This window comes from Pelophylax lessonae (assembly GCF_965119305.1).
Source record: "Pelophylax lessonae genome assembly, chromosome: 1".
Lineage (NCBI taxonomy): Eukaryota > Metazoa > Chordata > Amphibia > Anura > Ranidae > Pelophylax > Pelophylax lessonae.
The window spans coordinates 368,043,616-368,070,594 of NC_138768.1; the positions used below are offsets into that span (position 1 = coordinate 368,043,616).

General features: G+C 47.3%; 1 protein-coding gene across 1 annotated transcript in view; it reads left to right on the top strand.

Annotated features, from left to right (window-relative positions):
* The window catches only part of ZFAND5 (zinc finger AN1-type containing 5), a 41,490-nt gene extending 33,267 nt beyond the window's left edge, over nt 1-8,223 (top strand). The window contains exons 5-6 of the mRNA XM_082244219.1: nt 5,801-5,926; nt 7,872-8,223. Of these exons, the coding sequence (XP_082100345.1) occupies nt 5,801-5,926; nt 7,872-8,020 (275 nt within the window). The 3' untranslated portion in view covers nt 8,021-8,223. The remainder of the gene's footprint in view (nt 1-5,800; nt 5,927-7,871) is intronic.
* Nucleotides 8,224-26,979: the final 18,756 nt, after the last annotated feature.

Consider the following 26,979-nt stretch of genomic DNA (forward strand, 5'->3'; position numbering starts at 1 on the left):
GGGGGGGGGTCCGTGACCGAGCGGGAGCGTGCCTCCAGCGGCGCGCACGGTTCCGGCGGCGCGCGCTCGCTCCCCAGAGCCTCACAGGCTAGTGACGTACCCATACGTCACTTTGCCGGTGAGGTGCTGACCGCCGCAGTATATGTACTTGCGGCGGTCGGCAAGTGGTTAAGGGACCACCAGTAATGGGACAGATTAACAATCCTAAATCAAACTTTCACTTTTTAATACTTGGTTGCAAATCCTTTGCAGTCAATTACAGCCTGAAGTCTGGAACGCATAGACATCACCAGACGCTGGGTTTTATCCCTGGTGATGCTCTGCCAGGCCTCTACTGCAACTGTCAGTTTTGTCTTCAGCAAGTGAAATGCATGCTCAATCGGATTCAGGTCAGGTGAGTGACTGGGCCATTGTATAACATTCCACTTCTTTCCCTTAAAGCGGTTGTAAACCCTAGAAGAAGAAAAAAAAAAAAACCTGCAAGACAAAGGCATAATGGGCTAGTATGCATAGCATACTAGCCCATTATGTGTAACTTACCTTAGAACGAAGCCCCCACACGGACCCCCGGACATCGCTGCGGGCGCTGCCATGATCCCTCGCCGTCTCTTCCGGGTTCGGCGGCTCCGGCGCGGTGATTGGACGGAAGAGACGGCTCCAGCGCGATGATTGGCCGGAGCCGCGATGACGTCACTCCCGCGCATGCGCGTGGGAGTGATTTTCCGGCAAGCTCCCGGCAAGTTAATTGAAGGTCCCCCCCGGACCTTCAGAGCGCATGCGCCGCTCGCGAGAGCGGCTGCATGCACTGTAAATATCTCCTAAACCATGCCGGTTTAGGAGATATTATTTGTACCTACAGGTAAGCCTTATTATAGGCTTACCTGTAGGTAAAAGTGTCAAAAAGCGGGATACAACCGCTTTAAACTCTTTGGTTGCTTTCGCAGTATGCTTCGGGTCATTGTCCAGCTGCACTGTGAAGTGCCGTCCAATGAGTTCTGAAGCATTTGGCTGAATATGAGCAGATAATATTGCCGGAAACACATCAGAATTCATCCTGCTGCTTTTGTCAGCAGTCACATCAATAAATACAAAAGAACCAGTTCCATTGGCAGCCATACATGCCCACGCCATGACACTACCACCACCATGCTTCACTGATGAGGTGGTATGCTTTGGATCATGAGCAGTTCCTTTCCTTCTCCATACTCTTCTCTTCCCATCACTCTGGTACAAGTTGATCTTGGCTTGGTCTCATCTGTCCATAGGATGTTGTTCCAGAAATGTGAAGGCTTTTTTATAAACTCTAATCTGGCCTTCCTGTTTTTGAGGCTCACCAATGGTTTACATCTTGTGGTGAACCCTCTGTATTCACAATGGTGAAGTCTTCTCTTGATTGACTTTAGACACACATACACCTAGCTCCTGGAGAGTGTTCTTGATCTGGGAAAGAATTCTTCGCTCATCCACCACAGTTTTCCATTGTCTTCCGGGTCTTTTGGTGTTGCTGAGCTCACCGGCATTCTTTCTTAACCACTTAAGCCCCGGAGGATTTGGCTGCTAAGACCAGGGGTTTTTTTGCGATTTTTTTTTTTTTTTTTTTTTTTTTTTATCATGCGCTATAAACAAAAAAAGAGCGTAATTTTTGCAAAAATAACAATATTTTTCACATTTTTTTTTATATGAAATTCCCCCCCCAAAAAATGTAAAAATCAACATTTTTTAACATTTTCGGCCAAATTGTTTTACGCTACATATGTTTGGTAAAAAAAATCGCAAAAAGCGTATTTTGATTGGTTTATGCAAAAGTTATCGCGTTTACTAACAAAGGGAAAGATTTTTGTCATTTTTGGTGTTTTTTTTTTTTTTAAACGAGTAACGGCGGCGATCTGCGATTTTTTTTTTTTTTTTTTTTTTTTTTTTTTTTTTTTTTAAACCAGTGACATTACTGCAGTAATCAGTGCTATACATATGCACTGTTACTGCAAAAATGACACTGGCAGGGAAGGGGTTAACTTTATTGGACAGGGAGGGGTTAAGTGTGTCCTAGGGGCGTGTTTCTAACTGTGCAGGGACATTGCTATTGGTGTAAAAACAAAGATCACCAGTTCTACATAGTAGTACTGTCTGATCTTCATTTTTACACCAGGGAGAATGACGGGCGGCTTGTTTACATAAGCCGCTCCACCTTTCTCCCTTCACAGGAGCGATCGTAGTGTGACCGGCGGACATGGAGTCCGCCGGACACACGCACTGACTTGTCTGTGAACGCACCTCGGCTCACGCCCGCCCGCAATAGGCTCGCAAGTCAGTGACAGGCGAGTGACGTATCGATACGTCACTCTGCCTGGCCGGGGCTGACCGCCGCAGTACATAGTCGTGCGGCGGTCGGCAACCGGTTAAGGATGTTTCAAACAGTTGATTTGGCCACACCTAATGTTCTTTTTGCTAGCTCTGATGGTTTTTTTTTTTTTTTTTCAGCCTAATGATGGCTTGCTTCACTGATAGTGACAGCTCTTTGGATCTCATATTGAGAGTTGACAGCAACAGATTCCAAATTCAAATAGCACACTTGAAATTAAATCTGGACCTTTTATCTGCTCCATGTAAATGGGATAATGAGGGAATAACACACACCTGGCCATGGAACAGCTGAGCAGCCAATTGTCCCATTACTTTTGGTCCCTTAAAAAGTGGGAGGCACATATACAAACTGTTGTAATTCCTACACCTTTCACCTGATTTGGATGTAAATACCCTCATTTCAAATCCTTTGTGGTGGTGTATAGAGCCAAAAAGATTAGAATTGTGTCCCAATATTTATGAACCTGACTGTATAGTTCATTGCGGGAACCATGAATGCCAACCTGTACTGTGACATAACTGAAGCAGAGCATGATTCCCCCCTCCCGAGACTGGGCCGCAGGGCAGTATTCCAAGATGACAACCCAAAACACACCTCAGAGACTACCGCTGTGGGGCATCCTCAAATGGAAGGTGGAGGAGCACAAAGTCTAGAAGGTGGAGGAGCACAAAGTCTAACAAAGTCTCTAACATCCACCAGTTCCGAGATGTCATGGAGTGGAAGAGGACTACAGTGGCAACCTGTGAAGCTCTGAACTCAATGCCCTAGAGGGTTAAGGCAGTGCTGGAAAATAATGGTGGCCCAATTTGGACATTTTGGCTTAGGGGTGTACTGTTGTTGCCAGCGGTTTTGACAATAATGGCTGTGTGTAATTTTGAGGGGACAGCAAATTTACACTTATTCAAGTTGTACACTCACTACTTTACATTGTAGCAAAGTGTAATTTCTTCAGTGTTTTCACATGAAAAGATATCCATTTACAAAAATGTGAGGGGTGTACTCACTTTTGTGAGATACTGTATATGTGAAAAACGAACAAACTGATTAATTTATGTCCATTGAACGACTTATCGGTCATTACATGATGGCACATGATGCTCTCACGGCTAAGTGTTTGTTTTTTGAAAATGAGTTGGAATGATTTTTCGTATAGTGTATGGCCAGCATTAATCATAAATTATGACTAAGGCCTTGTAGCCTGAAACTCAACTGACCATATCTGCTTTTTGGACACTGCGGTTTTTATGTTATCTAATAATTTTTAGAGCAGGATCTGGTTGTGCGGATCATCTTTATGGATAACATTGTGTCAGCCATACCTACAGAACTGCTATTTTACATTTTACCCCTCTGAGCAAGCAACAGGATTTACTTGTCCGATGGAAGCATTCGGACAGCTGCACCGGCACCCAAATGCTTCCACACACCCCGATTTTAAAATGCCCCATAAAGGCTAAGGAAGTTCTGTGCAATCTACATTGCGTTCAGTGGAGTAGAGAGGAGACATGCAGGGTCTTTTAGACCATAGATGTCTTATTAAAGGGAACCTGTTTTAAAGCATCCCCCTGTAAAAAAAAAAAAAAAAAAAAAAAAAAAATATATATATATATATATATATATATATATATATATATATATATATATATATATATATATATATATATATATATATATATATATATATATATATATATATATATATATATATATATATATATATATAGGGTACTGAAGTTTGTCACCAATTCACGGGCGCACACAAGCTTAAGGTTTGACTCTGTGCAACCTCAGTTTTTATATTTTATCAAAAAAAATTGTGTAAAATTTTTAATGTGGTTTTTGTTCCTCCCCCCCCTACACTTTGATGTAGCGGGTTTTTCAGAATTTTTTTTACTTTTTTTTTTTTTTTTTTTTGTTTCCTAGCCCTTTTGTGGTAATGTGTGACAATACAATTGGAACTACCACTTTTTTTTTTTTTTTTTTTTTTTCTTTTAACTTTTTATTGAAGGAGATAAAGCTTATGATGCAATCAAACAGGGCACTCAACAGGAGCGCCAAACAAAGAAAATAAAGAACAGAATTAATCGGTACATCACATTACAATGGATTGAGCAAAATCAAGCAGTATGCAGCATTACATCACAACATAGGATCAAATAGCCTGTCGAATTACAAAATCTCATACGGGGAGAGAGACATGCAGAAAATCAATACCCGTACAGAAGGCCCTAGACAGAGGAGATGGTAAGGTCAGAGGAACACCAAGCCCCCCACACCTTATCAAAATTTAGCTGGGCAACCTCTATGTTCATGAGTGCTGCCAGCATTGGGTAGCTACAGTTCATTGAGGTTCCCTCAATGAATTCCAACATGTACTGGCACATACTGAAGCAGTGAATGATCCCCTCTGTTTGGAGCCTGGGCTGCAGGGCAGTATTCCAACATAACCCCAAACACATCTCCCAAGATGACCACTGCCTTCCTAAAGAAGCTGAGGGTAAAGGTGATGGACTGGCCAAGCATGTCTTCAGACCTAAACCCTATTGAGCATCTGTGGGCCATCCTCAAACGGAAGGTGGAGGAGCGCAAGGTCTCCAACATCCACCATCTCCGTGATGTCATCATGGAGTGGAAGAGGACTCCAGTGGCTACCTGTGAAGCTCGGGTTAACTCCATGCCCAAGAGGATTAATGCAGTGCTGGAAAATGGTGTCCACACAAAATATTGACACTTTGGGCCAAATGTGGACATTTTTACTTGGGGTTTACTCACTATTGCCAGTGGTGTAAACATTGGTGGTGTTATTTTGAGGGGACAGCAAATTTACACTGTTATATAAGCTGTACACTCATTACTTTACATTGTAGTAGCAAAGTGTTTTCTTCTGTGTTATCACTTGAAGTTTTAGAATAAAACATTTACAAAAATGTGTGGTGTCACCTTTTGTGAGTGTTTATTTTCCATTTTAAAGGCACTAAAACTGAGCTCTGAAGATTACAAGCATAATTTTATGCACATGCGAACACTCATGAGCATTATTAATTTATTTTTTCCCTTCAGTAGCCAGTATAATGGAACAGTCCTGCCCGGTAGAATGCATTTACGTTTCATGCAGTGTGCTTAAACACGCAAACATACATGAGAGGCATTTTTCTGGCAAACACCCAGCATTTTTTTGGAGCAGTCATACACCTGTGTGCATGAGGCTTCAAACAAGTCTTGCCTGGTTAAATTGCCTGAATATTCTAAGATATATTTGATTATTTAGGTCCCAGCTTCACAAGTAATAAATATGCTGGGGCACTGTTGGCTGCCTAATCTATGTGATGTGTAAAGAAAGAGATAGATATATAGATAGATTTTTTCTTTTTTTTTTTTTTTTTTTTTTTCTTTTCGGTTGCGTTCACATTTAATGTGAATTTTGCTTCCTTTTTATAGTGGTGACTCAACCAAGTCCATCAGTGTCTCAGCCCAGCACATCACAAAATGAAGATAAGGCACCAGAGCTCCCAAAACCAAAGAAAAACAGATGTTTTATGTGTAGAAAGAAGATTGGTCTCACAGGTAATTGTAAACACTGTTTTTACCTTCTACTTCTAGAAATGGTGAAAGAACTTGCTGTTGCATTATTTAGGGCCTATTCTATATTAGAATGTAGCTGCTTCTAGTAATCTTCATCCATGCTGCAGTATTGCTGGGTTGTTGTGTTTTGTGTATTTTTTTTATTTTTTTATAAACAGCGATTTTATTTTTTTTTTTTTTGATTTTTTTTTTTTTTGTCCTTTGCCTAGCTTTCAGCCCTTTTTGTAGGCTAGAAGGTTTTCAAACTGTAATAAACATTCAACAAAAAAATAATCTCCTCCTGCAAGTTAGTATAATGAGCATCGCATACTAGGAAAGACTTTCCTTTTAAAACGAAGACCTCCAGCGGTGCACTGTCACCCCCCGACAGGGTTTTCATTTTCACCCAGTCTTCTGCGTTCATGGGCTCTGGGCATTTTTAAATGGCCAGGCCGTGATGCCTTCCCTTTAGTGCTCATTTGCCGGCGACCCCCACCGGCCTCAAATGGCTGATATCTCCTAAACTGTACACCTTTTAGGAGATATCCTTGTACCTACGGGTAAGCTTAAAATAAAGCTACCTGTATGCACATGTCCAAGCTGTGTTTACTACCACTTTAACCACTTTAATACAGGGCACTTCCCTCCCTTCCTGCCCAGGCCAATTTTCCCCTTTTTAGCGCTGTTGCATTTTGAATGACAATTGCGCGGTCATGCAACACTGTACCTACACCAAATTTCAAATTTATGTCCTTTTTCCCCCACAAATAGAGCTTTCTTTTGGTGGTATTTGATCACCTGTGCGATTTTTTTTTTTTACTTTTTGCTAAACAAATAAAAAAAAAAATTTTTGAAAAGAAAAAATGTTTTTTTTGTTTATTATACAATTTTGTATATAAGTGTTTTTTTTTTTTTTTTTCTGCACTGACAGGCACTGATGGGGTGGCACTGATGGGGTGGCACTGATGGGGTGGCACTGATGGGGTGGCACTGATGGGGTGGCACTGATGGGGTGGCACTGATGGGGTGGCACTGATGGGGTGGCACTGATGGGGTGGCACTGATGGGGTGGCACTGATGGGGTGGCACTGATGGGGTGGCACTGATGGGTGGCACTGATGGGTGGCACAGATGGGCGGCACTGACGGGCGGCACTGATCGGCAATAATGGGCACTGGTGGGCGACACTAAAGGATGGCAATGATAGGCACTTGTGGGCAGCACTGATAGGGAGGACACTGGTGGGCATCACTGATGGGGAGGGCAATGGGGGGCTCCCTGAGCCCTGATTGCCATCCCTGGGGTCATAGTGGGCATCCCTGGTGGATCTAGTGGCATCCCCCCCCCCCCCCCCCCCCAAGGGTCTGCACTGGTAATCAATGATCTCATTACTAGTGCCGAACCCCCCCCCCCTGTCAGGGGAGCCGCCGATCGGCGCTCCTTTACTCGTGCCTGTCAGGCACAAACTAAGGAAAGCCGATCAACGGCTGTTCCTGTTTACGATGTGACCAGCCGTGATTGGACACGGCTGATTACATGGTAAAGAGCTACGTCAGTCTCTTTACCGAGATCGAAGGTGCAGGGTGTCAGACTGACGCCTCGCATCACCGATCGCCGCTCTGCGCGCCCCCCGGGGGGCGCCCAGAGCTGTTATCCTGCCGCCGTCATATGACGTCCGGTCAGGATAACACAACCACATTCCCGCCGTCATTCTGTTATAGGGCGGGCGGGAAGTGGTTAAATGGTCGTGGTTTTTTTTGTTTTCTGTGCATTTTTAGAATTTGAACATTGGAGTCGTTTGAAGAGGAGAAAAAAGTGATTTAAATGACAAAATTCTCATTTTAATGTTTTGTGTAGCTGTTTTTAAAATGAAAGAGTAGATAGTTTACTTCAGAGCTTGCTTACATTGGTAACTAATTTTTCTTATATTCTTCTCCCCCCCCTGCAGGTTTTGATTGCCGTTGTGGGAATTTGTTTTGTGGACTTCATCGTTACTCTGACAAGCACAACTGCCCTTATGATTATAAAGCAGAAGCTGCAGCAAAAATAAGAAAAGAGAATCCTGTTGTCGTTGCAGAAAAAATTCAGAGAATATAAATGGCTTACAATTTGTGAAGACTGACTTTTTTTTTTTTTTTTTTTTTTCTTTCTTTTTTTTTTTTTTCTGATTTTACTATATCCTAGGGAAACATTAAAGAGCAGATGCATGTGTATTTCTTTCTGATGTAATACATTTTTTGTGAAGGTTTTCCCCATTATGATTTTTAGAATGTTTGTGTGTTACAGGCAAAATTGAATGACTAGATACAGCCTTTTTTTTTCCCCCTCTTCCCCCCCCCCCCCCACTCTTCTCCACTTTGTTTCTAAGCTCACAGAATGTGGACTGGTCAGCATTAGCCTACACATTTAATTGAATGCGTAACTGATTGGGGAAATGTAAACTAGTGAATGTGCCAAAATGCAGGCTTCAAAATCTGCATGCCTGCAACTAATATTGTGCTTGTAGTACAAACATTGCAACACAGATAACTAGTGAACCCCTAATAATAAACTGTGTAATGTCAGTGCCAGCATGGGTTAAAATGTCCATATACTGCGTGAGATGATCTATAAAATATATGTTCTAGCGTCTTGGTTGACTATCAAACTTATCCAGGAATTTCTGGTATTAACATAACCTACAAACCTAACCTAGTTGTCTTAATAACACCAAACCTCTGTGGGCCCAGGGAGTTTTACCACATTGGAGCACAATCCTCAGTCTTACTAAGGGCCCTTTAACACCGATGTTCCAATCGGGTTTGCCTGTCAGTTTTTCAGGCAGACCTGATCAGAACCTCCGTTCATCACAAAACGATGGGTGTAAATGGTGTTTTTACACTTGGCTACATCCGATCCGCCAAAAACAGAAGGATGGGATAATTGTTCCCCCTTCTGTCAAGCAGATTGGATAGCAGTCTGGTGCAGAGGAGGAGGTGGTCTGTTTGCATCCGGCCTGCCCATAGAGGAGAGCGGTCCTTGTCTGCTCTGTATGAGCAGACCAGACCACGGACCTGTTGTCTGCCTGCTCAGTGAAGATCAGCGGAGAGATCCCTCTGCTGAGCAAGCAGATCACAGCTGCAGTACACCCTGTGTGAAAAGGACCTTAGAGCTTTGGCATGCTCCCACTTTTACATTGGCAGCTGAGTTTGCCTGCATTTCTTTCTGGGTTCCACTTCCTGGGGGGGCATGCCCAAGCTCTCGCTCAAAGCTTGGCATGTGGATTTAGTGCAGAGGCTCCTCAGGTGCACAGACCTTTTTCCTGAAAGGTAAACTCATGAGTAGGCAGCATTTTTTTTGCCTACTTTTTAGGGATGTTAGTTTTATGTTATATCAAAGCTCATTTAAACATATTCCTGGTTTCCGTTTCCTTTCTCTGCAAATAGCAAATATGAGCACAACCCTGGTATCTGTTTTGGACTGTTGTAGCTGCAGGTGTGTTTTTGTGTTTTAGTGGTCCCAGTATTAAGCAGTGATTCAGTTTATTATTTCTGTGAAAGTGTATTTTATTAGATCCACTGCTTGGTTCTCTTCTGGGATCACCCCTTTGGAAGTTTAATGATGAATAATTGAAATACATTTTACAATACTCTGAAATGGAGGGGTCTTCCCCTATATGTAACGTTTGCCTTGCCTCATGTTTTTTTTTTTTTTTTCCTCATAGCACATCACTGCAGATTTTCAAGCCTTGTTAACTTTGAAAGCCCTCCTGTGCCTTTTTGTGTCTGCATTATTTTATATTTATAGTTCATTAATGGAGACGATTTAAAAATTGAGAGCATAGAGGTTTACCTGTCACCTTTTTTAGAAGCAATTATACTAATACTTCAGTGATGGAACCAAATCCATCGAGGGACAAGGGCTTCATCTGCAGCGTGTGGGCTGTGCATATGTTATTATTTTTTTTTTTTGTAAGGTAGTCTATAAAAATGGCTTTTATCCATAATTGGAGGTTTAACTATGTGATTCAACTGCACAGTTTTGCATGGAAACCATACCTTGGCTGCTGGGAGTGTTTTTTTTTTTTTTTTTTTTTTTTCTGTGTGCGTGCATCTGTGCTGGGCGCTTTATTTGTTTGCTGCCCCCCCCCCTTATTCTTTACTTTTTTTTTTTTTTTTTTTATGAGCGCTACCAGGAACCCCAATGTCTCCTGCATTTCAGCTGTACCTGGGTGCAGGACTGAAACTTTCTTGGTTATATTGCATGGGCTGCATTATCTTCAGCTTTGTACAGAAACTCTAGAAAAGGCAGTAACTTTCACGAATGCTTGTCTGGTTATATGATAATATCACTTCTGTGTTATAATGGAAGGTTTGTATGGAGCGTGTGTGCAGGGTTTTTTTTTTCCAATTTTATTTTTTGCCTAAAGTACAGTTATTTTTAGAATAGTGTTGTGGTATTGCTTGGTCTCATTTGTAAATAGTTTATGTATGTTCACTCAGCTTCACTTTAAGATTTTACTTTGTGTGTTCTGTCCCTTGGTTTACAATATATTTTCTGAGGCATCACAACTACCCCCCCCCCCTTCTTTTTTTTTTTTTTTTCTGATTTTATTTTTTCTTTAAACCTTGTACTTCTGAGTTACTAGATATGCAAATGTGTACAGATAGTTCATATTTATGTATTGCACATAATCATGCTATTCAGCATTTATGCTATATTGTATTATGTAAATAATAAAGATAATGTACAGAGGGAGTTGTGGTTTGGTATCTGAATTGTTTTGCGAAGTTAAATGTTAAAGAATTCCAGACATGGTTTTTTACAGCTTTGATCAATGTAACTTTTTGTATATATCCTATCTGGCTGATTCCCCTGGAAGCTGGAAATCACTACTCCAGTGATTTCTGCTTGCTTCTGGGACCTGTGCTAAGCTGCAACCTGATATATTGTGAACACAGGAAGTTGGCCACGCTACACGGGTACCATTCAGAGATGGCTTTGCATTTTCTAAATGAATGAAGCCTTCTGGGCAAGGTGTAGAGCATGATATCGCCACTGTTCACCTCTTCCAATCGGGGAACAGTTTACATACACTCAGAAAATGCAGGGCCTTTGCTTAGTGACTGATCTCCTCCCTTTATTCACAATTCATCAGGCCTGTTTGCTCAGTATGGGGTCAGGAAGCAAGGGGAGAGCACTGAAGTAAACACTGCTTTCCAGCTTTCAAGTGCATCAGCCTTTAGTCACATTAGTGAGGAGAGCTCAGATAGCTGTTTGGAGGGAAGGGAGATAACCTTCACACAATCAGCTGGAGCTCCCTCCCCTGTCACTTCCTCCCCCCCCCCCCTCCCCCCCACTCTTGGTGTCAGGAAAACTGGTCAGGTGCGACTCCTGCTTATAGCAGAGGAAGGAGGTAGTGAATAGAAATGACTTGGTGCTCTGAATTGGGGCACTTAAGCACTATAGAGGGATATGTTTTTTCATGTCAAAGGTGATTTTTTTTTTTTTTTTGGAGTTGAAATGCTGTCCTGAAACACATACAAGATGAAAGCTAATTGTATGGCTCTTGGTCAATCGAAAATCCATGCAGCATTACCAAAAAAAAATTAAATTTTAGGTCTACTAAATTAATCCTTCATATACCAAATTGCCTCCAAAAAAAATGAACCAACAGTGAGCGACTGCAAATGCAAACAACCTTTAATATAAGGAAATTGCTTATGAACTTTTTCAGACTCTTTGCATGCAGAGAGGTTTGAGTGTGGGAACCCTTGATATCACAAATGATTGAGTTTCCTGGTCTCAGAGAAAATGTAATAAGACCAATCCTCTTCAAGGGTGGCTATGCTGTTTTTTTTTTGTCCTACTGGATGTAAGAACATAGCCACTCTCGCTTTCTCCTAAGAAGGACTTGGATGCTATGGACGTTAGAATTTGTAGTGTGCATAGAGCAGTGCACTGCTCGTTCCTGTCAGAACACAATAGAACAGCAGGGGAGAGATCGCTGTACTATTGGGTTGTTAGTACAGCGGCTCCGACCTGAGCTGTCTTTTTTTTTTTTTTTTTTCTCCTGTTGTACTTGTGTACTAGGCTTAAGGTTATCATTTAGTGCCACTTTAACCACTTGCCGGCCATGCTATAGCCGAAAGACGGCTACAGCATGGTCATCCAGTTCTGGGAGGGCATCTGTTGTCCTCCCAGAACCCCGCTCTCATCTGGTATGCTCTTTGATCGCGATGTCCTTTTGGACACAGCTGATCGCAGATAGGGATAAATGGTTAATCAGTTGCCCTTTACCATGTGATCAACTGTGTTCAATCTCAGCTCATCACATGTAAACCTATGCCGGTTATTGGCATTTCCTTTCCTCGTCCCTGTCACTGAGAAAAGGAAAGCTGATAATTGGCTTTCCTGTGGCAGGGGGACATTTAGGCCAGGTTCACACTAGCTGCAGCTGAGGCTCACAGCATTGGGTTTGGTGCATCCCTGTTCACCGTTTCAGGTGAGAATCGGGTCCAAAGTTTTGCCCGAATTCAGGCCTGAAACTGAGCCAAAGATGCACAGTGCCCCTTTCCAGTGCAGACCCCGGATCTCTGAACCAGCTCCATTGAGAGCTGGTTACAGTCTCCTGTCTTGCAAATTGGATGCGGTAAATCCCACATCCAGTTTGCATAAGCGTGAGCCCAGCCTTACACTGAGAATCGGGACACTGACCATCTGTGCAGCCCCTTAAGAGCTCATGAGTGAAGAAAATTACTTTTCTCTTACGTCCTCCCGACAGTCGCCGCCTCTTCATATTCGTCACATATGGGGTATTAGACTTTGCTCCGAAGGAGTAGCTAGGCAACAGAATGTTAACATTAAAGCTTTTAACATATCCCACCCTCAAGGGGTGGTCCCCTCAGTCAATACCCTCCTACTTCCTGCAACCATATCTCAGTTTCAATGTCTAGCTTGTCAGGAGTGGCTGGCTCTCTCTGTGCTGGGGCTTTGTGCCCCAGACTCTTTCTTCTTTTTTGATTTTTTGTTTGAGTTTTCTCTCTACCTTTACTTAGCTGTTCTTTTTGTCAGCGTTAGTTCTTCGGATGAAGAGGATCATGCGGGCTGGGTCTCGGGCTGATCCCCCTGGTCGCAGGTCGTGGGTCAGTGGCTTCCCAGCCTGCCATCGAGCGTTCAGCCAGGTAACGCTCCTGGCACAGTGAACGACCCATCCCTGTTCGGTGCAGGGATGATTGGTGAGGTGGCTACCTCACTGGACGCTGTGCGGTTTCTTAACCCCCATTCTGTGCGTCTTGTATGCGACTCTTCCTGCCTCATGTGCAGCGGCTTGTTCGCCTGTGCGGGTCCCCCACGCCATTGTGAGGTAAGTGTATCTATGTGGGGACCTGTCAGTCTGGGACTGTGTAACCTGCCTCTGTTCACACTGTTTGTCTCCCTATCACTCGGCTGCATGCTGTGGGCTGCAAGGGGGGGGGGGAGCTGTGTGACACTGTGTGTGTCAGCCTTGTCAGTGTGAGAAGCTGTGGGGCATGTTTGGGCACTATACAGCGATCGCTGCGGCGATCTGACATGTTTTTTTATACATGGATGACGTGTGCATTACTGTACTGTGGAGCGGCGGTTTCGGCGCCATTTTGCCTACTCGCTCCGGCCGCATGTTCTACATGCATGGCGGCCATTTTCTTGTAGCCTCCCATAGGCTTTCATAGAGCGCCCTGGCAGCATCACTTCCTCTTCTCCAGGAACACCGATCGAGGCAGCAGCAGCGGCGAGGGTCTCCTCAGGTTATATCCTTCCTATCCATTGCCTGTGTCAGTTTTATTGTCCCTGTGGGGGTCTCATTGTGCTTGTGTGTGGTGCGGTGGGCTGCGCTCGCCGCGCTTGTTAAAGGGGCAGTTAACCCTTTCTTATCCGGCATTTGTAATAGGGGCAATGGATTCTCAGGAGGGCAAATTTCCTACCGCCTTGGTGGAAAGCCAGGGGACCGCTGTTTCCCCCCCAGGGGGGGATTTAGCCACTATTGTGGCTGGCCTTGCTGCTCAGGTGCAGATGCTGGTGGCTGCTCAATCTACTAAAAGACCCAGAGTTTCTCTTTCCTCTGATTCTGAGGGTGAAGGTGATGGGGCTGTTATGGCGGGGGCCTCCTTATCGGGGTCCCGCTCCTCCCTGGATCTAGTGGGGTCCGAGGTGGAGGCTGAAGTTGAAGGGGTTGATAATTCTCCCCCTGGCTCGCCTGAAGAGCTTGCAATCATGGATGAATTGATTGCTTCCATAAAACAAACGCTGCGTTTGCAGGATGAAGTGTGTCCCCCCCCGCTGCCTTGGCGGCTTATGGGACGCAGAGAAAACGCAGGACGCCGCAGCTTTTTCCCTGCAATGATGATTTTCAGCGCGCTGTTAAGGAACAATGGCGCAATCTGCGCAAACCTTTTGCTGTACCAAGTAGGTTCAAGCTGCGTTATCCTTTCTCGCCTTCCACTGATGAAAGGTGGTGTGTGCCACCCCCAGTGGATCATGCAATTGCGGTTTTAAACAAATCCACTGCGATTCCTGCAGAGGATTCCCCTGTGTTCCGTGATGCCAGGGATAGGAGATTGGAGTCTCTTGCCCGTCATACTTATTCTGTTACGGGTTCTATGCTTAAGGCTCTGTTTGCCTCTCTCATGGCGGCCCAGGCGGTCGCAAGTTGGAAGCAGATGCTTAGGCGCGTCCTAGTGGCCGATTCGGCCTCGCCGGCGACCCTGGATATGGTGGATCAAATCCAGCAGGGTGTCATGTATCTGTGTGATGCGGACTTGGACCTAGTCCCGTTGGCTGCATGTGTGCACAGCGTGGCGGTGTTGTCTCGCTGCCTGGTTTGGTTGAAATGTTGGTCGGTGGACCAGCCTTCACGTAAGACCTTAGCCAATCTGCCTTATGATGGGTCTCGCCTTTTTGGGGAGTCCTTGGATGTGTTGATTAAGGGGATCACCGGAGGTAAGAGCACTCTCTTGCCCCATTTCCCCAAGGCTAAGGGGGCTTCTGGGAAAAAGCATGCTAATTTTCGGCCCCCTCAGGGGTCCTTTCGTACCTTTCGGTCGCACTACAAGGGCAAACCGTTCAAAGGTCAAGGCTCTCAGAAGAAGCCCTGGTCTGGAAAACAGAAGTCCGTTCAATCCGGATCCGCAGCCCATAACAGTGCGGCCTGAAGGGGCGCCCTCACCCAGTTTTGGGGTGGGGGGATGCTTGCTTGGTTTTCTTCAGCCCTGGTTGGCCCGCGTGCGGGACAGATGGGTTCAGGAGATCGTTCGATCTGGTTACAAGATCGAGTTTCTCTCTCGGCCGGAGAGCAGATTTTTTCCCTCAAATCTTCAACTGTCTCCAGAGCGTTTACGGGACCTGCACCTGGCGGTGCGGGACCTGAGGGCTCAGGGAGTGGTAGTTCCGGTGCCTCATCGGGACAGATTTCGGTGGTTTTATTCCAATCTGTTCACCGTGCCCAGAAAGGAGGGCAAGGTTTGTCCAATTCTGGACTTGGAGGCTCTGAAGCGCTCTGTGCGGGTTCGCAAGTTCCGCATAGAATCCCTGCGGTCGGTGGTGGCTGCCCTGGTTCCGGGGGAATTCATGGCCTCCATCGATTTTGAAGGATGCGTATCTTCACATCCCCATTTTCGAGGGTCACCAGAGGTACCTTCGATTTGCCATTGCGGAGGATCACTACCAGTTCGTGGCGTTGCCTTTTGGTCTCGCCTCGGCTCCGCGGGTCTTCACCAAGGTGCTTGCACCAGTTCTGGCATTATTGAGGGCCCAGGGCATTTCTGTCCTGGGGTATCTGGACGACATTCTGGTTCGGTCTGCGACCAGCCAGGGTCTGGAGAAGGACCTGTCTGTCACGATGCAAACTCTGCAGGAGTTTGGTTGGACGATAAATTTTCCAAAGTCGACACGGAGTCCGTCGGTTCGTCTTCCCTACCTGGGAATGATTCTGGACTCGGTGCAGGCGAAGGTCTTCCTGCCGGAAGACAAACTCAGAACTCTTCAGGAGGAAGTCAGGTCCCTCAGGGATGTTCCGCACTCGTCTCTGCGGACGTGCATGAGATGTCTGGGATTGATGGTCTCGGCCTTCGAGGCGATTCCCTTCGCCCAGTTTCACACGCGGGGTCTCCAAGCGGAGATCCTGTCCATGTGGGACGGGCGACCTCAACCTCTGGATCTTCAAATCTCGTTGAGTCATCGCACCAGAAGAGACCTTCTGTGGTGGCTCCAGTCCCCGATGGTAAGTCGTTTCGTCCTATCTCGTGGACGGTGATCACCACGGATGCCAGCCTGTCGGGCTGGGGTGGTGTTCTGGGCGTTCTGTCCTCCCAGGGAACTTGGTCGGAGGGGGAGTCTTCCCTTCCGATCAACATTCTGGAATTGCGTGCGATAAATCTGTCTTCATCGCTGGACGGACCGGCTGCAGGGCTGCCCGGTTCGGGGTGCAGACGGACAATGCCACGGCGGTGGCCTACATCAACCACCAAGGGGGCACCAGGAGTGCCCGAGCGGCTCGAGAAGTGGCCGACATTCTGTCTTGGGCCGAGACTCCTGTCCCGGCGATAACGGCGGTGCACATCCCGGGGGTGGAGAACTGGCAGGCGGACTATCTGAGTCGCCAGACCCTGGATCAGGGGGAATGGTCTCTCCACCCGGCTGTCTTCCAGATGTTGTGCGCGAAGTGGGGTCTTCCAGATGTGGACCTGTTCGCGTCTCGTCAACAAGGTTCGTGGCAAGGACGCGCGACCCTCGGGCAGACGCGTTAGTGGCCCCGTGGCATCAGTACAGGCTGATGTACGCGTTTCCACCGATTCAGTTGCTGTCCAGGTTCCTTCGCAGGTTACACTCGGAACGCAGCACGGTGATTCTTGTGGCACCGGACTGGCCTCGCCGGTCCTGGTACGCAGACCTCGTGAATCTGGCGGTCGACGCCCCGTGGCGTCTGCCTCTTCGAGACGATCTCCTGTCTCAAGGACCGATATACTATCCTGCTTTACAGTCGCTGGCTTTGACGGCCTGGCTGTTGAGACGGAGGTCCTGAAGGAGAAGGGTCTCTCCCCAGAGGTCGTTCATACCTTGATCAACGCGAGGAAGTCTTCCTCGGGGAAGGTTTATTACCGTACTTGGAAGGCCTATTTTGCCTGGTGTGAGTCCAGGGGGTTTTCACCCCGCACGTACTCGGTTTCCCGAGTGCTGTCCTTCCTTCAAACGGGTGTCGATCAGCGTTTGGCGCTGGCTACGATAAAGGGTCAGGTGTCTGCGCTGGCCGTTCTGTTTCAACGTCCCGTGGCTTCCAACTCCTTGGTTGGCACTTTTGTTCAGGGAGTGCGGCATCTGGTTCCTCCTAGGAGGGATCCTCTGCCCCCTTGGGACTTGAATCTCGTTCTATCTGTGTTACAACGTGCTCCTTTTGAACAGATCAGGGAGATCTCGTTGTCTATGTTGTCCAAAAAGGTCGCCTTTTTGGTGGCGATCACTTCGGCTCGCAGAGTGTCGGAGCTGGCGGCTTTGTCCTGCAAGTCTCCGTATCTGGTTGTTCATTTGGATAAGGTGGTCTTGCGACCTACTCCTCCTTCTTTTCTTCCGAAGCGAGTTTCGGAATTCCATCTTAATGAGGCTATTGTCTTGCCTTCGCTGTGCGCGAAGCCTAAACATCCAAAGGAGGTGAGATTACATTCTTTAGATGTTGTTCGGGCGATAAGGGTTTACCTTAAATCGACTGAGTCTTTTCGAAAGACTGACTCCTTGTTTGTTCTTCCAGAGGGTCCTCGGAAGGGCATGGCGGCGTCGGCCTCTACCATCGCCAAATGGATCAGGCAGACCATTGAACAGGCCTATGCTTTGCAGGGGAAGGTTCCCCCTGTGCCTGTGAAGGCGCACTCTACTAGATCTCGGAGTACGTCTTGGGCCTGTCGTCATGGGGCTTCTGTAGCCCAGGTGTGTAAGGCGGCGACTTGGTCGACCGTGCACACTTTCACAAAATTCTACAAAGTAGATGTTCAGGCATCGGCGGATGCTTCCTTTGGCCGCAAGGTTCTTAGTGCGGCAATTCCCTAGGGTCCCTTGTTGGGGACCTCTGGCTGTTGGGATAAGTTTTTTTTATCCCCTGGTTATTTGTCTTTTCCTGGTTTGTTGCTCCTGTTGAGCAATTATTTTTCCTGTAGCCCAGCTGGTTTCCTTCCTTTGGTAAGGTTCCTTTCTTTGATGCGGAGACTGCGTTGCCTTTCGGCGCGGATGCGTTTCCCACCCCTCATGTTTGCACTGCTTTGGGACGTCCCCATATGTGACGAATATGAAGAGGCGGCGACTGTCGGAGGACGTAAGAGAAAACTGAATTTTTGTAAAATCTTACCTGTAAAATTCCTTTCTCTGAGTCCTCCGACAGTCGCCGCCCCCGCCCCTCTTTTGGGGTTTGGTTGTATACTCTACTGCTATTCCACTGAAACTGAGATATGGTTGCAGGAAGTAGGAGGGTATTGACTGAGGGGACCATCCCTTGAGGGTGGGATATGTTAAAAGCTTTAATGTTAACATATTCTGTTGCCTAGCTACTCCTTCGGAGCAAAGTCTAATACCCCATATGTGACGAATATGAAGAGGCGGCGACTGTTGGAGGACTCAGAGAAAGGAATTTTACAGGTAAGATTTTACAAAAATTCCGTTATTTGCAAAATTTTATAAACCAAGTTTTTTTTTTTCTTTTTTTTTTTCTTCATTGGTTTGGCAAAAAATCCAGTGGTGATTAACCATTTCCATACAGAGCAGTTACACCTGCTCAGACCAATTTTCAGCTTTCGGCGCTCTCACACTTTGAATGATGATTAGTCATGCAACGCTGTACCCAATCAAATTTTTTTTTTTTCTTTTTTCACACAAATAGAGCTTTCTTTTGGTAGTATTTAATTACCACTGGGTTTTTTATTTTTTGCGATATAAGTGAAAGCAAAAATTTTGAGAAACACATTTTGTTTTAGTTTCTATTATAAAATTTTGCAAATAAGTAATTTTTTTTTCATAAATTTGGGCCAAAATTTATACTTCTACATATCTTTGGTAAAAATAACCCAAATTAGTGGTTATTTAGTCTGTGAAAGTTAGTCTACAAGCTATGGTGCCAATCATTGAAAATTGATCACACCTGATGTACTGACAGCCTATCTAATTTCTTGAGCCCCTGAAATGTCAGGACAGTACATATACCCCCCAAATGACCCCTTTTTTTTTAGGAAAGTAGACATTCCAGGGTATTTAGTAAGAGGCATGGTGAGTTTTTTTTGAAGTTGTAATTTTCTGACAGTCGCCGCCCACTCAGTCTTCACTTCTGGGTATTGGTCTTATCCACAGGAGTAAGCTAGGCAAAAGATTGTTAGAAAACATTCACAAAACCTTTGTATAGACACACCTACAGGGGGCTGTCCCTCTGGTCCAATACCCCCAGCTAACAGCATTCCCAAATCAGTTTGTTTGCCTAGCATAGGAGTAGGCTGGCTTTTCCCTGGCTGGGGCTGCAGTCTCAGCCTTTTTTTTTTTTCTCTGAGAAAGTGATTTTTCTTTACAATACTAGCTTTTTATTTGTTCCTCGCTTAGTCGGACTTCGGAAGACTACAGCGTTTGCGTGCTGGGAATAGCCCTGGTTGTCCTAGAGCCTTATGGAATCCCAGCCTGCCATCGAGGGTTAGCAGGTTATCTGTACGCCCAGGCCTCGCAAACGACAATGTCCCTGTCCTCAGGGACGAGCCTGCGAAGTGGCTACTTCCTGGGATGTCTCAATTGCGGTATGCCGCATGTTGCTAGCGTCCTTCTCGGCTGATGGCACCACCACCCAGAGTGGGAGGCTTCCTGTCAGAGCGGTACCCACGTTTCGCTGGACCGGTGAGTACCATGATACCCCTCTGTCTATGGCATTGTCTGTCGGGGTGTCTGTGGGCCCTCTGTTTATGGGGATGGCCGTGCACATGGATCTGTAATATCCCCCTCATGTCTGTCAGTGCGGTCCCTGTGTGTCCCTTCCCGGTCCCTGTGGGGGCGCAGTGGCGGTTCTACCGCCGTGTGGGGGGTTGCGTGGGTCCCAGATGTCCCTGAGGTGCTTTGGCAATGTTTTGGGGGTACAGACATTGTGTGTGGGGGGCCGTAATCGACGTAAAACCGCGGGCCGCCATTTTAGGTGTGGGCAGGCTGTTTGGCCTCATTGTGAGGGCAGCAGCCATTTTCTGCAATTCTGTTGGCGCCCTTAGAGCTCCATCTTTAGTGTGGGCATTATGTTCTTTATGTGAACAGCGGCCATTTTCAGAGCTTTCTCCATAGACTTGTATTGGCATCCATTTTCTTGTGGCTCAGAGCGGTCTTCTGCCTCTAGTGGCGTGAGGTCACTTCTTCTCACATGCAGATCGAGCTGGCAGCGTGTGGAAAGTATAGCACACTTTAAAGTGGAGTTCCACCCTAATTTTATACTTGCCTCCATCTTCTCGCTCCCGGTCACCTGAAAAACAAATGGCTAATCGCATTTTTTTTTTTTTTTTTACTTACCTCGTAGCGAAGAAAATATACTTACCTTACTTCCTTCTTCCTCCTTCCTCGGCCGCGGCCCGTCGTCACTTCCTGGCTCTGCAATGATTCCTGGGAGCTGAACGTCATAGCTCCCAGGAATCATTGCGCCTGCACCGGCCCCGACGTCAGTTCCGGGGCGCGCACGTCATCCCCTTCTAAACAGCTTCTGGGCATGCCCAGAAGCTGTGGAGGGATGACGCGCGCGCCCGGAAGTGACGGCGGGGCCGGCGCAGGGCATCGTGGGACCGAAGAAGGCGGAAGAGGACTCCGAGGATCGCACTGGCTTCAAGCTGCCCACATCTGAGATGGCAGCGCTGGACAAGACTTTTTCAAGGTAAGTATTTGTCCTAACAGGTAAGTGCAACCCGGGACAGATCAGAGGCTAGCCATTGTGGAATGCACTAGCCCTGACTGTCCCGGGGGTATTTAAAAAAAAAAAAAAAATCCAGGGTGGAACTCCGCTTTAAGGGGATTTTATGTTTTTTCCTGGCCTGCATTCCTGCTAGCATTCATTCTTTTGCAGTTTTTAGTAGCACAGGCTTAGTTCCTCTTTGCGGTGGGAACTGCGGTAATCGCCGATTTAAAGGGCCAGTGCCATTTAAAATCTGAAGTCCTGTGATGGAGTCCCAGGATAGCAAATTCCCCCCAGCTCGGTGGAGGGTTCAGGTACCTCTGAATCCTCTGCTATAGTCTCACTTACTGCTGCACTCGCGACTTTAGCGTCAAAAGTGGATTTGTTGATGTCTGACCGGGCTTCTAAGAAACGGCCCAGGCTTTCTCAGTCTTCTGATTCAGAGACAGATATGGTACCCCATGAGGGGTCTCAGTCAGATGGGGAGGAGAATTCCCCCTCCTTTTCAGCAAGGGAACGCGCTGCGATGTCTGTGCTTATTAGCTCTGTGAAAAACACGCTAAATTTGGAGGATGAGCCCCACCTGTCGGGTAAGCGGTCTTCCTTTGGGACCAGCAAAGCCCAGAAGTCGGATCAGGTTTTTCCCTGCCCCGCCGAGTTTCACGAGACTGAATGAACAATGGCGCAATTTTAAGTGCAATTTTGTGGTGCCCAAGCGATTTCAGTACCGTTATCCCTTTGTGGCTCCGGTGGACTCGCGCTGGACTGTGGCTCCTAAGGTGGACCACACTGTGTCCAGGTTAAATAAAGCCACTTTAATGCCCACGGAGGATTCTCCGGTGTTTAAAGACCCGGCGGGTGGAAACTCTTACCCGCCACAGCTACTTGGTAGCGAGTTCCTTAATGAAACCCGTGTCCGCTTCCGTAATGGTCTCTCAGGCTGTTGTGGAGTGGGCCAAGGTGCTTAAACGCACCCTTATTGCTGACTCTGCCCCTCCTGCTACTCTGGAGATGGTGGATCAACTAGATCAGGCTGTTTTATTCCTGTGTGATGTGGCCTTGGATGAGGCCCCTTTACTCTCACGCCTGTCTGCAGTCGCAGTGATGATTCGTCGCATCATTTGGTTGAAAAGCTGGTCGGCCGACCAGTCTTCCAAGAAGACGGTGTCTGACATTCCTTATGCGGGAAGTTGTCTTTTTGGGGACTCTGGATGCACTGGTGAAGGGGGGCACTGGGGGTAAGAGCACGCTCCTGCCCCAGGTGTCCAGGGGAAAATCCTTCCGCGGTAAGCGGGGCCCTTCCTTTAAACCTAACCAGGGGTCCTTTCGTGTCTTCAGGGCACAAGACAAGGGTAAGTCCTTCAAGGCCTCTGGTGGCCACAAGAAGCCTTGGGCCGGCAAGTCTAAAGGCAGGCACGGCGGCCCAGTCCGCATCGACCTGAAGGGGCGCCCTCACCCGTTTCAGGGGTGGGGGGGCGTCTGCGCTGTTTTCCCGAACCTTGGCTGGCCAAGATTCAGGACAGGTGGGTTCAAGAACTCATTCGGTCAGGGTACAAGATCGAGTGATTCTTTCCCTCAAATCTTCATTTGACCCCAGATCGTTTCCGAGATCTCCATCGTGCGGTTCAGGATCTTCTCGTCCAGGGGGTTGTTGTCCCAGTGCCACATCGGGACAGGTCTCGGGGTTTTTACTCGAATCTGTTCAGTGCCCAGAAAAGAGGGCAAGGTGCGTCCAATTCTGGACTTAAGGTTTCTGAACCGCTTTGTGTGGGTCCAGAAATTCCGGATGGAGTCCCTCCGGTCGGTGGTGGCATCCCTGAGTCCAGGGGATTCCCTGGCTTCGATCGACCTCAAGGATGCGTATCTACACATCCCTATATACGAGGGTCATCAGCGGTGCCTCCGGTTCGCAATTGCAGAGGAGCACTATCAGTTTGTGTCGTTGCCTTTCGGCCTAGTTTCAGCTCCAAGAGTATTTGCCCAAGTGTTTGCTCCTGTTCTAGCCTTGTTGCGGGTACAGGGGATTGCCATCCTTGGGTACCTGGGCGATCTCCTATTAATGTTGAGCTCCAGTGCAACTCTGTTGCGCAATCTGTCAACCACGGTTCAGACGCTCAAGGAGTTTCGGGTGGACCATCAATTTTCAGAAGTCAACATTGTCCCTTTCTGTTTGTCTCCCTTACCTGGGGATGATTCTTAACTCCGCCCAGGCGAAAGTCTTTCTTCCGGATGACAAACTCTGGACTCTGCAGGACAAGGTCAAGTCCCTCAGGGACAACGAGTTTTCTTCGCTCCGGCCTGCATGCGGTCCCTGGGCTTGATGGTGTCGGCTTTCGAGGCGATACCATTTGCACAGTTCCACACACGATCTCTGCAAGCGGAGATTCTGACCAGGTGGGACAGGCATCCTCACTCCTTGGAAAGGAGAATCTCTTTGAGCCGCCAAGTCAGATCGGATCTTCTGTGGTGGCTCCAGTCTCCGGCTCTGGAGGAAGGCAAATCCTTTAGACCGTTGTTATGGACACTGTGGACGCCAGCCTGTCGGGCTGGGTTGGCGTTCTGGGCAATTTGTCTGCCAAGGGCACTTGGTCGGAGGGGGAATCCTCCCTACCGATAAATGTCTTGGAACTGCAAGCAATCAGGCTCTGTTCACTCCGTTGGTCGGATCGTCTTCAGGGCCACCCTGTGCGTGTGCAGATGGACAACGCAACTCCGGTGGCTTACATCAATCACCAAGGGGGGCACCAGGAATGCCCGGGCGGCTAAGGAAGTGGCCGAGATTCTTTCTTGGGCCAAGACGCAGGTCCCGATGATTTCGGCAGTTCATTCCAGGTGTGGAGAACTGGCAGGCGGACTATATGAGTCACCAGACCCTGGACAGGGGGAATGGTCCCTACACCCGGAGGTTTTTCAGATGCTGTGTGTGCATTGGGGATCCCCGGATGTGGATCTGTTCGCGTCTCAGCTAAACAACAAACCGAGGTTGGTGATTCTAGTGGTCCCAGACTGGCCGCGCTGGTCTTGGTACGCGGACATCATGCAACTGGTCGTCGAGCCTCCCTGGCGGCTCCTACTGCGAGACGATCTTCTGTCTCAGGGGCCGATCTTCCATCCTGCTTTAGTCGCTGGCTTTGACGGCGTGGCTGTTGAAAGCCAGGTCTTGAGAGACAGGGGTCTCTCGTCTGCGGTCATTCCTCCCTTATTTTGCCTGGTGTGAATCGCAGGGGTTCCATCCCCGCTCCTTTTCGGTGGCGAGGGTGTTGGTGTTCCTGCAAACTGGTGTAGAGCAGTGCCTGGCGCTGACCACTATTAAGGGCCAGTTATCTGCGCTGGCCATTCTTTTTCAATGCCCTCTGGTGTCGAACTCCTTGATCCGCACTTTCATTCGAGGGGTGCGTCATCTGGCTCCCCCTAGGAGGGCACCCTTGCCTCCTTGGGATCTGCATTTGTTTTTGTCCGTTTTGCAACGTCCTCCCTTTGAGAACATCCGGGAGACCTTGTCGTCCGTGCATACCTTTACTAAATTTTACAAACTTGATGTTCTGGCATCAGCAGATGCCTCTTTCGGCCGCAAAGTTCTGAGTGCGGCAGTGTCTTAGGGGAGACATGGCGGTTTTTGGCCTGTCTCTTCCTGTTGGGGTTTTTTCCCCCTTGGTTATTTTGCTTTCCTGGGTTTGTTCGCTCCTGTTGAGCTTTCCTGTTACCCAGTGATTACCTCTCTGGTTCAGACAAGGTTCTTTTCTCTGACCTGGGTGCTGCGTTGCCTTTTATTTTGACGGTTATGTTTCCCACCCCTCACATCTACACTGCTTTGGGATGTCCCAGAAGTGAAGACTGTATGAGTGGGCGGCGACTGTCAAGAGGACGTAAGAGAAAATATAATTTTTGTAAGAACTTACCGTAAAATTATTTCTGAGTCCTCTGACAGTCGCCGCCCCCCACCCCTCTCTTGGGGTTCATGGATTCTACACTGCTTGCTACCAAACTGATTTGGAATGCTGTTAGCTGGGGGTATTGGACCAGAGGGACAGCCCCCTGTAGGTGTGTCTATACAAAGGTTTTGTGAATGTTTTCTAACAAAATCTTTTGCCTAGCTTACTCCTGTGGATAAGACCCAGAAGTGAAGACTGTATGAGTGGGCGGCGACTGTCAGAGGACTCAGAGAAAATAATTTTACGCTAAGTTCTTACAAAAATTCTATTTTTCCCACAATTCTTGGGAAAATGAAGAATTATTTTTACACAAAATTGTCATAATTACAAGTTATTTCTCACACACAGTATATGCATACTTGCAATTATACCCCAAAATACATTCTGCTACTCCTCCTGAGTATGGCGATGCCACATGTGTGAGACTTTTACACAGCCTGGCCACATACAGAGGCCCAATATTCAAGGAGCACCGTCAGGTGTTCTAGGAGCATAAATTACACATATCATTTCCTATCGACCTATCACACTTTTGAAGGCCCTGGAACCCCAGGACCATAGAATTACCCACAAAAATGACCCCATTTTGGAAAGCAAACACCCCAATGTATATTCTATGAGGCATAATGAGTCTTTTGAACAAGTCATTTTTTTCCACAAGTTTTTGAAATATGTGGAAAGAAAATGAAAACTCATTTTTTTTTAAACAAAGTTGTCAAATTTATATATAGGATATATCTAACACATAGCATGTATATAGCAAAAATGACACCCCAAAATACATTCTGCTACTCCTGAGTATAGTGATACCACATATGTGGGACTTTGTCACTGCATAGCCACATACAGAGGCCCAACATGCAAGGAGCACCGTCCGGTGTTTTAGGAGCATACATTACACATATAATTTCATTACAACCTATCACACTTTTGATGACCCTGGAACCCCAGGGCAATTGAAGCCTGTACAAAATGACCCCATTTTGGAAAGCAAACACCCCAACACATAATCTAGGAGGCATGGGCTGCAGATAGGTACTCGGGTACACTGATCGGCTTCAGAAAGGTACTCGGGCATTCTGATGGGCTAGAGACAGGTACTCGGGTAATCTGACGGGGTGCAGATAGGTACTTGGGCACTCTGGGCTGGAGACAGGTACTCGGGTACTCTGATGACTGGTGCTCGGGTACTCTGATGACTGGTGCTCGGGTACTCTGATGACAGGTACTCGGGTACTCTGATGACAGGTACTTGGGTACTCTGATGACAGGTACTCGGGTACTCTGATGACAGGTACTCGGGTACTCTGATGACAGGTACTCGGGTACTCGAATACCTGTCATCAGAGTACCCGAGTACCTGTACTCTGATGGGCTGGAGACCCGAGTACCTGTCACCAGCCCATTAGAGTACCCAAGTACCTGTCATCAGAGTACCTGATGGGCTGATGACAGGTACTCGGGTACTCTGATGACAGGTACTCGGGTACTCTGATGACAGGTACTCGGGTACTCTGATGACAGGTACTCGGGTACTCTGATGACAGGTACTCGGGTACTCTGATGACAGGTACTCGGGTACTCCGATGACAGGTACTCAAAGTACCCGCGTACCTGTCATCATAGTACCCGAGTACCTGTCATCAGAGTACCTGATGGGCTAGCGACAGGTCCTCTTTATTGGGGGGGCAATCAGTGTGTTTTGGGGTGCACTGTAATCGGTAACTAGCTTTTAGGTTAGGTGACAGCTAGTTACCGTGTTCTCTGTTGACATTCTGTGACCGGCTGTGATTGACAGCCGGTCACGTGGTAAAAAGCCAATTTCATTGGCTCTTTACCTAGATCGGCTCTGTCTGAGGGACAAGCCTCCTCCCCGATCGCCGCGGTGCGCACCCCCGGGGAATGCGCATTGAGGAGAGAACGAGCGGCTCGTGCTGGAGCCGCTCATGTGATCGGCTGTGAGTGACACAGCCGATCACGTGGTAAACAGACGATTTCATTGGCTATTTACCTTGATCGGGGATGGGCTATGTCTGGGGGACGAGCCCCCCCCCCCACGATCGACCCCAGGGGCGCGCAGTAGCGGGGAGAGCGGACTGTCATCATGACATCGGCCCGGATCGGTATTTACAATGAGGCGGTATGGAAGTGGTTAAATACCACCAAAAGAAAGCTGTCTCTTTTTATGGGTACAGTGTTGCATGACTGCGCATTCAAAGCGCTAAAAA